This window comes from Anoplophora glabripennis, unplaced genomic scaffold (genome assembly GCF_000390285.2).
Source record: "Anoplophora glabripennis isolate ALB-LARVAE unplaced genomic scaffold, Agla_2.0 scaffold302, whole genome shotgun sequence".
Lineage (NCBI taxonomy): Eukaryota > Metazoa > Arthropoda > Insecta > Coleoptera > Cerambycidae > Anoplophora > Anoplophora glabripennis.
The window spans coordinates 117,371-133,206 of NW_019416386.1; the positions used below are offsets into that span (position 1 = coordinate 117,371).

Sequence of the window (15,836 nt, forward strand, 5' to 3'; positions counted from 1 at the left end):
GCCCCTAGTCCCTAACTGTTGATTTATTTATTGCTTCGATTTGTTTTGCAAATATGTATCTGGCATAACGTTTGTTTTTTAAACATGGTAGAACCTTGATAATTCGCAGCAAAGCGTTGCGAATCCAGTTGCAGACCTACAATACACCTCCTTAGCCGCAGCTAAGAATCTTTGACCTGTCCTTGTTATTCTCGGGCTACGTTCTATGGGGGCAGACCCACTATCACTTGATAAATGTTGTCTGATAATAGTTAGTTTTCCAGGCAGATTTTTTAAATTTTGTGTAGCCATCGAGGCCTAGCAACAAAATGTAGGAGATATGGTGTTTAAAGTGGCAACTCTAGTTTTTTTTTTGACTTTTTTTGAAGGATGCTTGAAGTTAAACATCGGCAAATTTCAAATGTTTATCCCTAATCGTTTCCAAGATAAAAGATAATGATTATTCTAGGAATTTTTGACCTTACCCTGTTATTTTCGTTCTAGGCTCTGTGGCGACAGACCCACTATTACTCGATAAATGTTGTCTGCTATTAGTTAGTCGGGAGGTTTTCCAGGCGGATTTTTTAAGTTTTTGTAGCCATCAAGGCCTAACAATAAAATGTAGGAGATATAACGTCTGAAGTAGCAACTCGTTTTTTTTTTTTGGCTTTTTCGAAGGATGCGTTATATACATCTCCAAATTTCAGGCGTTTATCCCTAATCGTTTCCAAGATAAAAGATAATGATTATTCTAGGAATTTTTGACCTTACCCTGTTATTCTTGTTCTAGGCTCTGTGGCGACAGACCCACTATTACTCGATAAATGTTGTCTGCCATTAGTTAGTCGGAGGGTTTTCCAGGCGGATTTTTTGAATTTTTATAGCCATCGAGACCTAGCAACAAAATGTAGGAGATATGACGTCTGAAGTTGCAACTGGTTTTTATTTTTGGCTTTTTTCGAAGGATGCGTGATATACATCGCCAAATTTCAGATATTTATTCCCAGTCGTTTCCAAGGTAAAAGATAATGATTATTCTACGAATATTTTTACCTTACCCTGTTATTCTCGGGCTAGGCTCTGTGGGGACAGACCCACTATTACTCGATAAATGTTGTCTGCTATTAGTTAGTCGGAGGGTTTTCCAGGCGGATTTTTTGAATTTTTATAGCCATCGACGCCTAGCAACCAAATGTAGGAGATATGACGTCTGAAGTGACAACTCTAGTTTTTTTTTTTGGCTTTTTTCAAAGGATGTATGAAGTTATATATCACCAAATTTCAAACGTTTATCCCTAATCGTTTCCAAGATAAAATATAACAATTATTCTAGGAATTTTTGACTTTATTCTCGGGCTAGACTCTGTGGGAGCAGACCCACTATTACTTGACAAATGTCTACTATTAGTTAGTCTGGCGGTTTTCCAGGAACATTTTTTAAATTTTGATAGCCATCGAGACCTAGCAACAAAATGTAGGAGATATGACGCCTAAAGTGGCAACTCTAGTTTTTTTTTTTTTTGGCTTTTTCCGAAGTATGTTTGATGTTATACATCACCAAATTTCTAATGTTTATCCCTAATCATTTCCAAGATAAAAGATTAAGATTATTCTAGGAATTTTTGACCTTACCCTGTTATTTTTGGACTAGGCTCTATGGAGGCGGACCCACTCTCACTTGATAATTTTTGTCCGCTAATAGTTAATTGACCTGTTTCCAGGCAGATTTAAAATTTTGATAGCCATGGAGGCGTAGCAACAAGATTACTTATTTGTAAAGTTCCAATTTTTCAAACACAAGTTCTTCTGATAGTGGAGTTCTCCTTTACCTAGCTACTAAACGGCGCCTTTTTCATATTTGGAAATGCACAGTTTTTGGCGTTGACTGAAATTAAAATTTTTCAAAATTTACAATAGAAATTTTCTGAAGAATATTCCATAAATGGGAATTTTTTCCGTTTTACTACGAACGTCGCAACTTAATAATCCAGTACAATCCAGACTATATTTTAAAACATTCATATTAATAAAATTAAATTAGTCTGGATTATTGAATTTAGCCACATTCAGTCCGAGTCCGATTACTGGATTTCCAGATTAACGTGTATCCGAATAATCAAGGTTCTACTGTATTACATTTAAAAAAAATTATACATGAATTTTTTTCTCAAAATTTAATGTAGTTTTGTGAAATTTTAATTGATAAATGTCAGTCTTGGTTTATGATAAAATAATTCTCATTTTCAATCTTCTAGAAACATTATTTTTATGAAGAAAAAATAATTTCTGTAACAGAAATGTTCCAAATTTGTTAAACAAGAATTGATGTTTTAGTCGTTATAAGTGATGGAGATCTTATATAAAAAAAAACTGACTGATTCTTGACAATTTCAGTTTGCATTTTACAAAGGAAGACTCGAAAAAGACCAAAATTAACATTTTTCCATTCTGCCTTTAGAGCAACCTTGACAAGTCGATATATAGGGTGTTTCAAGTTTGAAAAGACAAACTTCAAAGCAAGAGCGAGTTTAACTGAGAAACATCACTGTAATTTTAAAATATTTAAAATCTAACTAAATTTACCTTATTCCAAAAATTGTAGCGTGCTAAGAGTTACAATATTTTTTACTTTAATTGCTCTAAGGCAAAGATCGATACAAATAAGTTTGTGTCTGAAATGGCTCCGCCCACAAGCGTAATATAGCCTCGCCTACATCTTATTCCTTCTAGCCTAATGAATTCTTTCTAAATTTCATGCGGATTTAAAAAGCAAATTTATTTGTGTTTGTAATTTTAGAAATATTTATCTGGAAATTGGCAAATAATTATTTTATATAGGGTGATTCAGAAATTATCCAAAAAAAAATTTTGGATGTACAAGGGACTTACAAATACAATTTTGTAAAGAAAAAATCAAAAAGGGCAGTTCGAAAATGATTTAAAAATATACTTCTGCACAGCACTGGAAACAGGTCCACTGCAAAACCTGATCTTGCACAATGCAACTTTTGCAAGCACCTATTTTATATCAGCACGTTCAACTGCTTTTGCCGCTATTGTTATTATTAATTAATTAATTTAATTTGTGGTTTTAATTAATAAAATAATTTGACATACAAAAACTGTCCAAAATTTTGCACACCATCGTGTAAACACATTTGGGCCCGTCTTACTCAGTTTCCAGGAACTAACACAAATGTTGTCCTGCTTCACCACAATACAAATTAAAACGATATCCATCAACTCCGAGTAGGTTTACACGCAAACCATTTTTGACACAAACTACTTAAAAAACTATTGTAAACACTATCACAACGACGATTGTAGAAATGTATTTCAGTATTCGGTGTCGCTGATGCCGGGTGGTTGTCCACGCGCATTGCGAATGATGCTAGAGACTACAGTTGTCCAGTGATGTAATGCTTGAAGGTACTTCAACTTTAAAAAATTTTTTTCTCGGAAACAAAGAATTTTACAATTTTTTTTGCGATATTGATTACATTTCTCATGCCGCATCTACTCCCAAATTTTTTTGGGTAAGTTTTGAATCACCCTGTATATTGATTAATTGCCTTTTTAATGTTTATCAACATTTGTCAGATGATATAAATGGTGATAATATAACCATCAAAGAAAACATAAAAAAAATCGACCCTGCAACTGTTTAATAATACGAGGGGGACCAAAAGTAACCGGATGAAATTTGCTGCACGTGCTGCTTATGTGATTCAGGCTTCTTACATAACCCCTTCTGAGTCAGACTGCCAAGTAGCGTCGCTTGAGCCCCTGATAGTTTTCATGTGACGACTATTTCGACTTCTTTGATTTTTTAATGTGCATCGGACACAAGAACTCAAATGTATGAGTGGGTATTCGCGACTCAAACGCTGTTGATCGAAGACATTAGACATTTTAGCCGAAGATTTGCAAATGAGACAAATTGTGGCGAGATTTGTCCCCTGCTTCTTGACCTCTGATCAAAAAGTGGCTTTGAGACAAAGCAACTGTCGTTGCTGTGGAAGGGCTGCTGTCCGAAAAAGGCCTGGCATCATTTTTTCGACATTTGTGGCATTAAAAAGTGCACCAATTCTTCTACCTGAGCGTTTAGAGATGGTTGTGTATGAGTGTTCAGTTAAAATGTCCTGATTTGTGGCGGAGTGGGGACTGGTTCTTCCACCATGACAATGCTCCAGCTCACAAAGCCATTTCCGTGCGTGATTTTTTAACGAAAAACCTCATGAGCCGTCTCTGCGCACGATCTTTTATAATGCCACTTCCTCAGCCACCCTACTCACCTGATCTGGCACCCTGTTTCTTTTTTGTTTTTGTTTGAACCAGTGTATTATAATGGCGAGTACTTCGAAGGTGACTAACGTTTGTAACCCGAAAAAATATATTCCGTATTTTTTTAAAATGGTGTCTGGTTATTTTTGGGTCCCTCCCTTGTGTATTACACTATTGATTGGATTATACTCCTACAAACTATTATCCAAGTAAATGTAGTGATTCAGTTGTTCAGTCAAAGTTAATAAAACATGCTGTATCTCAGAAATGCATCAAATACAGCTAACTATGCTGTATATCCCAATAAAGTTTGTCTCGTTAAACCTAGAACACCCTGTACATTGCATTAGGTGTGCAGTAAAATATGAGTGTAGCATTTAAAAATGTTCCTTATTTAAACATCTCTCTCAAAATAATTAAGCCACCAACATTGCTGTATCAAATTTGGAAAATTGGATGTAATTGTGCTGTAAATAGCGACTCTAATATAGTGATTGAATTTTGTAACTAACGTCCATGCAATAGCACCTACTGCTGTTTTCAATTGGCCATCATTTACTAACAAAATTCTGTTGTGCAATTTAGGTAATGTTTCTACAAGTGATAACTAGAGATACGAATTTAATCGATGACATTAACAAGGTAAATTTGTATCCCATTATCTGTTTGATTTGTTTTATGTCAGGAGTCACGAAAGATCAGTTACTGTAACAGAAATCGTGGATGGAACCGTTGGAAAGTACTCGCTAAGCGCCTCCATAAGGTCGCCATTTTTAGCAAGGACCGTTACCAAAACGTGATAGGTAAATTACTTCATTCTTAAACTGATTGGTTTGAAATCTAGTAATAAACCTAGACTGACTTTTGTGTCTGTGTGCGTGTGTGTCTGTCTTTTTTTTGTTATTTTTACGTTTTTGCGATACTTCTGTTGCGTTAGACGCCTACCTTTTATCATTGTTATCGTTTCTTAGTTTACTTTCCGACGAATCCGTTTAGTTGGTCACACATTATATTCCATTTAATACTGAAATTTATGCTCGTGGTAAGATTGACGGTACCATTTTTCTTTAATTTGTTATAAATTTTGTGTGTCCATTTCTTATCAAGATAATGTTTGTAAATACAAAAAATATATATTTTTGCCGTCGGAGTGACCAACAAAAGTCGGTGTTAAAATCAAATAAGCAACCAGCAGTACATTTTTGTACATTTTTACTACACAGTTTGTCTAAATATGAATTAATGCACAAATAACAGACTTTACTCCGTTCTAACGCAGATTTTCTACAAAATGGAGTTAGTTTGAAACTCAAATAACTCTTTGGTGTAAAGAAATTTGTAATGTGCATTGTAAATTACAAATTTCTTTACACCAAAAAGTATCCTGAGTTTCAAACTAAGTCCATTTTATAGAAAATCTGTGTTAAAATGGCGGAAAGTCTGTTATTTGTGCATTAATTCATATTTAGACAAACTGTGTAATAAAATCCTTAAACATGTATTGCTGGTTGGCTATTTGCTATGGAGCCCTCTTGAGTGGTCCTGCTACTAACATGTTAATACTAATCTTACTTATTCGTGTAAAATTTGCACTATTATTCAATGTGGATTGAAATTTTCTAAGAAGTAACCTGGATAATCACCCTACTTCATATAGAAGCTGATGGTCAACACACTGGTCATGGCACATAAAAAAAGACCATGGTTCTATTTGCTAGCCTGTGGGCTAGTTATTCCAACCAGCATTAATATATACCGGCAATATCTAGTAAACAACTAGAACCATTCGTCGGTCAAACCTACCAGACATATACCAGTTTTGAACTTTTTAGTCCTCATCAGTACACCATAGGCGAGACAACCAATTGTCGATCGTTGTGTTGGATCGTTACCTGGCTGTTTTTGACATCTTAACTGCAGACACAGAGCGAGTATACTCTGGATCACTCGTCAGTTGTCTTATCTATCTGATGAGGACTAATAAGTCCGAAACTGGTATATGTCTGGTGGGTTGAAGTGACGATTGATTCTAGCTGTTTACTAGATCTTGCTGGTAATTGTTTCGTGTGATATTGTGAGTTAAATATCAGTTCGTCTAGTTGGAGAGAGAGCTCGCGCTTTCATAATTGCAGATTGTTCTTTATCGGTGTGGCCATATTGAAGGCGGCAGATATTGTAATATTTCATTATCTACCTTGTTGAAGTTCATTTTGTTACTGTCCATGTGAAAAGAAACACCACCTTTGATTGTCAGTGTGCTGATTGTCAGCGTCTGCCTGAAATGGAGCTAAGAAATTTGCACTTAAATGTTCATAAATACATGAAAGAAAAAAAACAGCAGGAATACATTCAGGTCATTTTAAATTGAAATTAATCTTATTAAAATCTGCAAAATGCCATTAATAATCATGTTACTTGGGTATTACTGTCATAATATACAGGGTGTTCTCAAAGTTGGGTCATTTATTTTAATAGCTGGTAGAACTCATAAAAAAAGTCGATTTACCAAATATCGTTTATATAAATGTCAAATACAGCAAATATTAATAATTATTTAAAACATATTGAAATGTAAAAACTTTATGATTGAACTGATTTATTGTCATTTTCGACCACTCCGTTGTAAAAACATAAATTGTTTGATTACTACTGATACTGGGTATGTCTTTTTTTGTAGTTGCACTGTTTTGAGTACACTTTTCGATTTGACAGTGCTAAATAATTCATACAGTAGTGTGTGATATTATTTTTGACATGTGGGTGTTTTGTGCAATAAAAGTGGCACAGTGTTTATGAAAACAATGAACTAGTGGATATGATATTAACTTACGGGGAGTGTCAACAAAATGCAGCCGCAGCATGTCGCTTGTACGCGGAAAGGTTTCCTTTACGAAATCATCCGGCTCCGTGGATTTATAACCAAATTTACAAACATGCTGTGGTTGCATTTTGTTGACACTCCCGGTAAGTTAATATTATGTCCACTAGTTCATTGTTTTCATAAACATGTGCCATTTTTATTCGACAAAACATCCACAAATCAAAAATAATATCGCGCACTTCTGTAGAATTATTTAGCACTGTCAAATCAAAAAGTGTACTCAAAACCATGCAACTACAAAAAAAAACATACTCAGTATCAGTAGTAAACAAACAATTTATGTTTTTACAACGGAGCGGTGGAAAATGACAATAAATCAGGTTTGTATTATAAAGTTTTTAAATTTCAATTTTTAAAAATAATTGTTAATAATTGCTTTATTTGACTACTTTTATGTAAACGAGTTCTACTAGCTGTTAAAATAAATTACTCAACTTTGAGAACACCGTGTATTTCTAACTAAGAATTGCAATTGTAACAATTTTTTTTTCGTGTCATTAATAAAATATAGGGTGTCGCCTAACGGATGTTACATACTTCAAGGGAATAATCTAGAATCCAAATTTTCGATTTTATCAAACTTGAATGAACAATGTCGCTTAAAAAGTTACAGGGTGTTAAAATTTCTTTATTTTTTTCTTGTTTTCTCCTCAACACGGAACTCAGTTAACCAATTTGAGCAAAATTGGCTGTTGTTTAGTTTCTCTTCATGAAGTATGCAGTGATTATGTTCCTATTAAGTTAAATCATACAGGACGTTCATTTTACCACAACCCTTTGTGAATATTTTTCTGTAATTTTTTCGTACGTATAAATTTTTACACACAACTATCGGAAGTACGTAGAGAATTTTATTCTACACAAAAAATGTATATACCTATCAAAAGTCGAAATCATGCTCGGTTATGAAGATTTTACAGAAAATATTTATTAACACATACCCCATATTTTTTGGAAATAACTACATATCCATAATAAATAACATAATTAATAACATAACAAACTGAAAGGTGGCAGTAATAAAGAGTCTACTAATTTATAATAAATGTTCTACGTGTCCCCCATTCTCTTCAACACATTTCTCCTCATTTAAACATTTTATCTAACTTGTCATACGGCGTCTTTTATTCTATGCCAAAATTCTTTTTCCGTATTAGATGTCACAGAGTTGTAAACAATTCCCTTCAAATGACCCCAAGTAAAAGTCTATCGGATTAAAATCCGGACAGCGAGAAGGCCAAGGAAAGTCACTACCTCGACCAATTCAACGATTTGAAATTGCTTGATTTAAATGATCTCGCACCAAATGGCTGTCATTGCAGCTCATCACGCATGAACCACATTTGTCGTTTAGTTTTAACGAGTACTTCTGCGAAAGCCCCAGGGAGTTCTTGCCGAAGGAATTCCAAATAATTTTGGCCGTTCAACCTTGCAGGTAGAGCGATAGGCCCATATCCTATAATCCCTCACCAGACATTAACTGAAAATTCGTATTGGAAGTAATGCTCTTTTATTGTGTTTTCTTTGCTTCACACATGAGAATTTTTCCAATTAAAAACACCTCTACGCGTAGAAACAGCTTCATCTGTAAAGGCAATTCTCCCGAGAAAATTGTGATCTCTGTTATGTAACTGGAGAAATCGTTTCTAAAATGTTAATGTCAGCTGGTGGTCTGGTTCAAGCAAATTTTATACAAGGTGTATGACGCACCTCTTCTTTTCTCTCGATTCTCTCTAGGTCGGTCGGTTGTGTTTTTTTATTATTTTTAGCTATAGTGTGTGTACCCCTTGTAACTAATTTTCGGAAAGGTCTCTTATTCCTCGGGCTGAACTCTAAACGGCAAAATTAGTTAATAATTTATTTATTGTTTTTACACGTCATGGCCATCCCTATTCGGACGCTGATTTTCGTGATGCTCCTTCAACTAACGGACTGTATCGGCAGCGGTGGTCGGCGGCCAGGGGGAATGAGTAACGTCACAGGGACGAACTCCGGTTGTTATACTCGGTTAGTCTCGGGCGCCAGTTTCCCTATATTTTACGTGGGGGAAACTCCACGTAAACCTTACCCTCGGTTTAAAGTGCACAGGTAGCTACAGTGAAGAAAATAAATTCCAGGGGTCAATTGTATTTCTTTTTGGAGAAAACGGCAGAGAGTAGTTTTCTCAGTGTAGTTTTATTTTAAATATAAAATTAAACGGGAGTCCTACAAAACGGTATCAGCGTTTTTGCTGGTTCGGAATTTTATCGTTTTGACAGAAATACACCTATTAATTTTACTGGATTTATTCACGTGGAAAATATTAAAACTTTGTACAAATACAATGTCAATGTTAATTTCTACCCACTACGAAATGACTGGAAATATTTACGAGCTAACTAAACAATAACTATTTACAATAACGGCGTTAAAGACAAAAGTAAAAATTGTTGCATGTAAAAATTTAAACGTACAAAGAAGTTAGAAGAATATTCACAAAGGGTAGTAAAATGAACACCCTGTATGATTTAACCTAATAGGAACATAATCACTGCATAATTCATGAAGAGAAATTGAGCAACAGCAAATTTTGCTCAAATCAGTTCTGAGTTGAGGAGAAAACAAGAAATAAGAAAAGAAACTTTAATACCCTGTAACTTTTTTGTGACAATTTTCAATTAAGCAAGTTAAATCGACACCATTTGAGTTCTAAATTATACCCTTCGAAGTATGTAACATTCGTTAGGTGACACCCTGTATAGAGCCTTCACAAATGAATACAAGCCAATGACCAGTAATTTTGTATGGAAGTACAGTAGTAATGCCTTTTGATGAGGGATTTGTGTAACAATAATAAAAATCCATTCATAAGACATTAAATATTAAACAAAAATGTATAATGCATAGAAAAGCAAAAACACTGTTCTAAATTTAAGAAAAGGGATATTTTAGGCGTTTGCTTGTATGAAGGTTTCTTGCTACGAGGATGAATCAAATATGGTTGGATTGGCCTTGAGGGGATAAGGCATCTAACTCGAACACATCGCTGTGTCAGTAAGGCAGATTTCCTGATATTAAATAAAAAAAATTGGTAATTTTTAGTTTTAAATAGTTTTATGTCAAAAAAAACAAGAAGCCTGTGAAATCCTTTCTTCGTCAGTAATTTGATGATGCATTGCACAATGGTCAGATAAACATCCTCCACTTGTCCCATTGGATACTGCCTTACTGACAAATGAATGGCTAGATACAACTTCCCAGCATCCCCACCAACATTTTATCAAGGCCACCCAACCTTAGCGCAACACCCTCTTAAAATAAACAGTAAAATAACTTTTTAATATTTTAGGGTACTTGCAAATCACCTATTGTATATTTTAGTAATACTGAAATAACGTATAGATTTGTTCCTCTTTTTTTTTCCTAAGACAAATCTAAACGTATTCTTGATAATTCAACTATATTTCTCCAACATCCTTCGACTAATATTTATACTAATTTACTAATTTTCAACTTTTATTACACAAGTACCATAAAATGTGATTGTGTTAAATATTACAGCACACATAAATGTTTTGTTTCCAGGTTAAGAATCCTCTCGACGGTGGTCTTAGTGATAGCAATAGCTTTTATATTAAGACAGTGGCCTGAAGTACAAGACATCGGTTCACACGTCATGAAACGCCTCAAAGATATGTTAGATCCAGTCCAATAGCATTTACCTTATCCCTTTAGCAAATAAACTCTCTAGTTTGCAAATTTTAATGTTTGTGAACAAAATAAAAAAAATATTAAGTAGGGACGGATTTTATTACGCCAAATATTATCAAAAATATGAGTCGGAATATATTAAAACTGCTTAATGTGAATGTTCCATAATTTTGGATGCGTGTAAATTTATTTTAACGAAAATTTTTCTGGATTTAACGGGGCCAAATTAGTTTTCAGAAGTTGTGCGTGTTCACAAATGTAAACTTTGTAAACAATGCTTGACTGAAAGGTCAGTGGATTGTGATTTTAATTGAATCTTGTAGGTATATTAAATAAGTATCCCATTTTAACGTAGATCTAGTGCAAACATCGTGCACTATTCTCGTTATTTTAATTTACAGTTCAAAATGTATCAGTTATCGGAATTTTCTTCTAGTTTATTTTATTACTGCATTATTATTTTTTTTGTATTTGTACAAATGTGATTGACAATATTTATGTACGTAGATTCATAGTAATTAATTTTATTTATTGTGTAATTTTTTTTAAATAAATTTGTCTTAATAAATTTACGTAAGTTTATTGCGGTTTTTGAAGTTTTTTTTAATTCGTTTGTCATTTCTTGTGTCAATTGCCCGCCTGTCAATTTACAGTATAAAAATCTAATTTATTTGTTGCGTTTGTACAGTATTTAAATATAGGTTACGTTGGTAAGTAATTTACGATTTTATTTTTTTTATTTCGATGAAAGCTGAGCCCATGGTGGATTTAAGGAAGCTCAAAATTTTTTGTTTAGATTGGATTTGTATTACTGTATATATATTTTTAAATTTTAACCAGTATCCATAAAGTGATGTACATTTTTATCAAAAAACATCTAGTTTAGAAATATTTATTCCAGTTTGATACTTGTAGACGTTTAAAACATGAAGAGAATGTTTAACATAAACTGTTGAATCAAACCAACTTAACTAATTAATTGTTCACACAAATATAGTTATTGATAAATAGAAAATAGTTTTTTTTTTTATAATCCAAATCAACTTCATAAGCAAAAAGTCCTGAAGGCGAGTATCGATTATTACAAGAAAATTTGCACAGGTACGATTGGTTAAGGTAAGTAAATTTATTGTCAAAATGATAATTTTTTGTTTAATTGAAAAAAACGGTCTTTGATCACATTCCAGTAAGTTACTTACATTTTTATTATTGTGGGCCAAATTCGACATTTTTTTGGGAGGGAGAGTTTGTTTCTTGAAACAGGGTGTAAGAAGTTTGATTGCCATTTCAAAATATAGCGAGTATTAATATTGGGGAGTTTCATCATGTGACATCAGCACTTAACCTGCTGATGCACACCACTTGTACACACAGCAGACTTGTCCTATGGAATAACAAAAATGTAAACAACTATTATCGTGAAACATTTAGTAAATTTCATGACGATTGTTTTCCAGTTTTTAAATAAATAAAATAAAATGTATCGATTTTGTAGTACGAAGATAGTGTTGTGCTTAAATTTTATGTCGAATTTTAGTAATTATGAATCTTAAAACAGGAACTTAACTTTTAATCAAACTACATATTTGAAAAATATGTAATTGAAATAGCCAAAGGTGCAGGTCGTCCAAATAATCATACCTATGAGGGTTGCTTTCAGTGTGCAGCAAATAAAACTCTCTCGACAGTAAATATAAAACAATTTTTATTGAAAACTAGTTAGGGAAAAAGAATATGTGTTGTCGGGGCGAGCGTTTGCTGGAGAGTCCTCGTGGTGTGGAGTCGTTCGCAGAAATACTACGCGCCAGCCTGACACCACCAGGGACGCAACAGGGTTCCAAAAAAGGTCGACGGCCGACTGGCGCCAAGGACCAGGTACTTTAAGTGTTGCGTCAAGAGTGCCAGCCTGACGCCGTCCGGACAGAACAGGATTCCCGGAAGAAGACCCCGGCAGATTGGCGCCAAGAACCGTATACCTACGAATATCTCCCCACCACGACGACTCTCCAGTGAAAGCTCGCCCCGACAACACGTATTCTTCTTCACTAACTTGTTTTCAATAAAAATACTTTCATTTTTACTGTTGATAGAAAGTTTTATTTATCCAATTTTCGCGCACTCGCTGGAAAACACCTCGAGAAATGGAAATGGTAAGCAAAAAACACTCCGACATGATTGAATCCAGATACCAACTGAATTAATTAAATATTTTTTAGAATTAAACACAAAGAAGTTCAAACAAGTGATAAACGTTGAATTTTATGGTATTCTATGCACGCAGTTATGTTAATATTCCTTAATTAATCGAACTTTTGTACATCAAGTTGGAGATTTTGACAATTTTTTTCTCGGAAATGGTTGAGTTTAGGACCCGTGTCATATAAGATTTTTTTAATATATTCTATCTGTTAAAATTAAGGCAGTCAAACTTCTAACACCCTGTATAGAAATAACTAGTTTAGATGTCATAGTCTTAACTTTCAACAATTGATTCACTTAAAATATACAGGATGTTTATCATTTTGGCTATTTTTTTATAATTTTTTACACAGTTTTTCCTAAATAGCTGTGTACATACCTGATGTTTTCCTACAACTTCCAGTTTATTTATTTATTAACACACTGTTGTACAGGTGTAAACACCCAACTACAGAAGAAGACATTTCAGAAGAAGAAAAAAAACAATGGACAACAAAAACATGCTTAAAAACTACTCGTATTTTGCCACATATAAAAAGAGAGCAGCAACAATTAAAAAATGCAATTCAAAAAAGTATATACAGGGTGATTCATTAACAATGGGAAAATCAAGAGCTGAAGATACTACACGTGAAATGGTGAGCATTGACGCAAACATGCCTTATCCGAAAGTTGAAAGTTTCTGAAATACAGGGTGTTGAAAGTTAAAATTTTAAATCGTTTTTTTGCGATTATTCTGAAATTATGTAGGTTACGAACTTGAAAATTTGTGAAACTGTATTTTTTGGGTGACGAATAAGATGCGTGTTGTAATTTCAGCATTACTTATAGAGGGCGCCACTTACGACCAATTTTACCGAAAATTTAGTTAATAACTTTTTACCCTGTATGTCTAACATGAAACTTGATTCAAAACTTGAAAGAGCAATCATTTTTCCATTAATTGTGTATTCTTGTTTCATTTCGGTATTTCAATCCGTTTTCGAGAAAAATCCATTTAACGAACACTATGTTTTGATAATATGAGAAATTAAAAGCGAAACAAACCAAGTGTTTCTTCATGTTATTACAACAATTAACAATAAAACAAATGAAATTTGTAATGATGATTTAAAATCAGTGTTCAAAGAATCCAACGTTGACATTTACACACTTTACACAACTTTTTCTGAGAGATCTTTGAGTTTGAAACAACGTATTGGGATTGCGTTTGACTTCATTGACAGCGATTTGTATTTTTTGCCACAACTCTTCACACGAACCAATAGATTCTTCCAAATAGAAAAATGAAGAGGATTGAAGTCCGGACTTCTGGGTGGCCAAGTAAAAATGCTTCCACAGCTTGAAGAAGTTCCACTTTATTTAAGAAGAGACATGTGGTTCATGCACTACGGAGCTCCACCGCATTTTTCTTGGCCAGTGTGTGCATATTTAGTTTTTCCAAATCGCTGGAATGGCCATGTAAGCATTTTTGCTTTGCCATCCAGGAGTCCGGACTTCAATCCTCTTGATTTTTCTATTTGGTCTCGAATGAAAGATATAGTTTACAAAGAATCTATTGGCTCGTGTGAAGAGTTGTGGCATATATTACGTAAATCTTTTCTGTTCTGGGACCTTGTTTTATATATTATCTTTTTCACAGTTCCCCATATAAAAAAATCAAGAGGCGTCAAGTCTGGTGGTCTTGAAGGCCACTCAACTAATGGACTGTTGTGACCTATTCACTTTTTCGGGAAATACTCATTCAACCAATGACGTACTATTGCCGCATTATGAATAGGTGCGAGGTTCTGTCTTACATGAAGAGGAAATGCATGTACTGAATCCCAGAAATCGTTATTAAAAAAATTCATAAAAGTCTGATATTTTGTACAAATGAATTATAGTGAGGAAACCAAACGGATGCAGCATATTCAAGCTTAGATCAAACAAAAGAAAAATACGAAGTTTATTTAGCTTGTTTATTTGGACAAAATCTTTACTGTTTCTGACTATGAAACCTTACATGCATTGAATGATAAGTTTGTCATCAAAAATAACACTGAGATTGCAAAAAGTATTAGGTCGAGTTAAAGTAACCACTAAAATTATAGTCAAATATTATTTTCGATGATTTTAAAGTATAAGATTTGTTGCACTTCTCAGCATTCATAGGAAGTCAATTCAATTGGCACCGGTTATGAATTTGAATCAAATTACATATTTTGAAGACATATACAATCGTCGAAGTTCTCAATGGTTAAGAATATTTTCAAAACATCATCATAGAAAAGGCAATTAATATATAAACAATTGATTATATCATTGATAAAAATGTTGAACAGTAGGGGCTCCAGAACAGATCCCTGTAGTTCTCCAGATGTGGCTAAGTAATCCTTATCTTAAATAGGACATACTGAAATCTATTTGACAAATAAGATTATAAGAATAATATTAATAGGGAATTCGAGAAACCAAAAATAAATAATTCAGGAATTATGACACTGCATGTGCATGGTGGATAAATTTTTTTCTTAGGTAGGACTGCGCTGATGCTAACCTGCTCTCTTGGCTACAGCTTAAGACAGAGGAAAAACAACACCCAGTCAGCTTGAAAAAAAAAGAAACAAGTTTGCATTGTAGAACAAATGGACACAGAAGCATGCATGCAAAAAGTAGGTACCATCTAAAAAAAAACAAACTTATGTACATCTATACCTTATCCTCATGTAAGGATTTATGAGAAAATTAACTTTTAAAAAATATAAATTATAGGTCATTGGGTATTGTTTGGGAAGTTTTGATATTTTAAATTACCCCAACA

The 15,836-nt window shown here is 33.7% G+C and overlaps 1 protein-coding gene across 9 annotated transcripts in view; it reads left to right on the forward strand.

Moving 5' to 3' along the window:
* LOC108910552 (transmembrane and coiled-coil domains protein 2) overlaps window positions 1-11,849 on the forward strand; it is a 122,197-nt gene extending 110,348 nt beyond the window's left edge. For 8 of the 9 annotated variants that reach the window (XM_018715188.1, XM_018715191.1, XM_018715185.2 and 5 more), the window contains one exon: window positions 10,709-10,921. In XM_018715188.1, the coding sequence (XP_018570704.1) occupies window positions 10,709-10,838 (130 nt within the window). In that variant the 3' untranslated portion in view covers window positions 10,839-10,921. Of the gene's footprint in view, window positions 1-4,948; window positions 5,067-10,708 lie in introns of all 9 variants that reach the window. The other variant, XM_018715182.2, reaches the window with a different exon arrangement.
* Window positions 11,850-15,836: the final 3,987 nt, after the last annotated feature.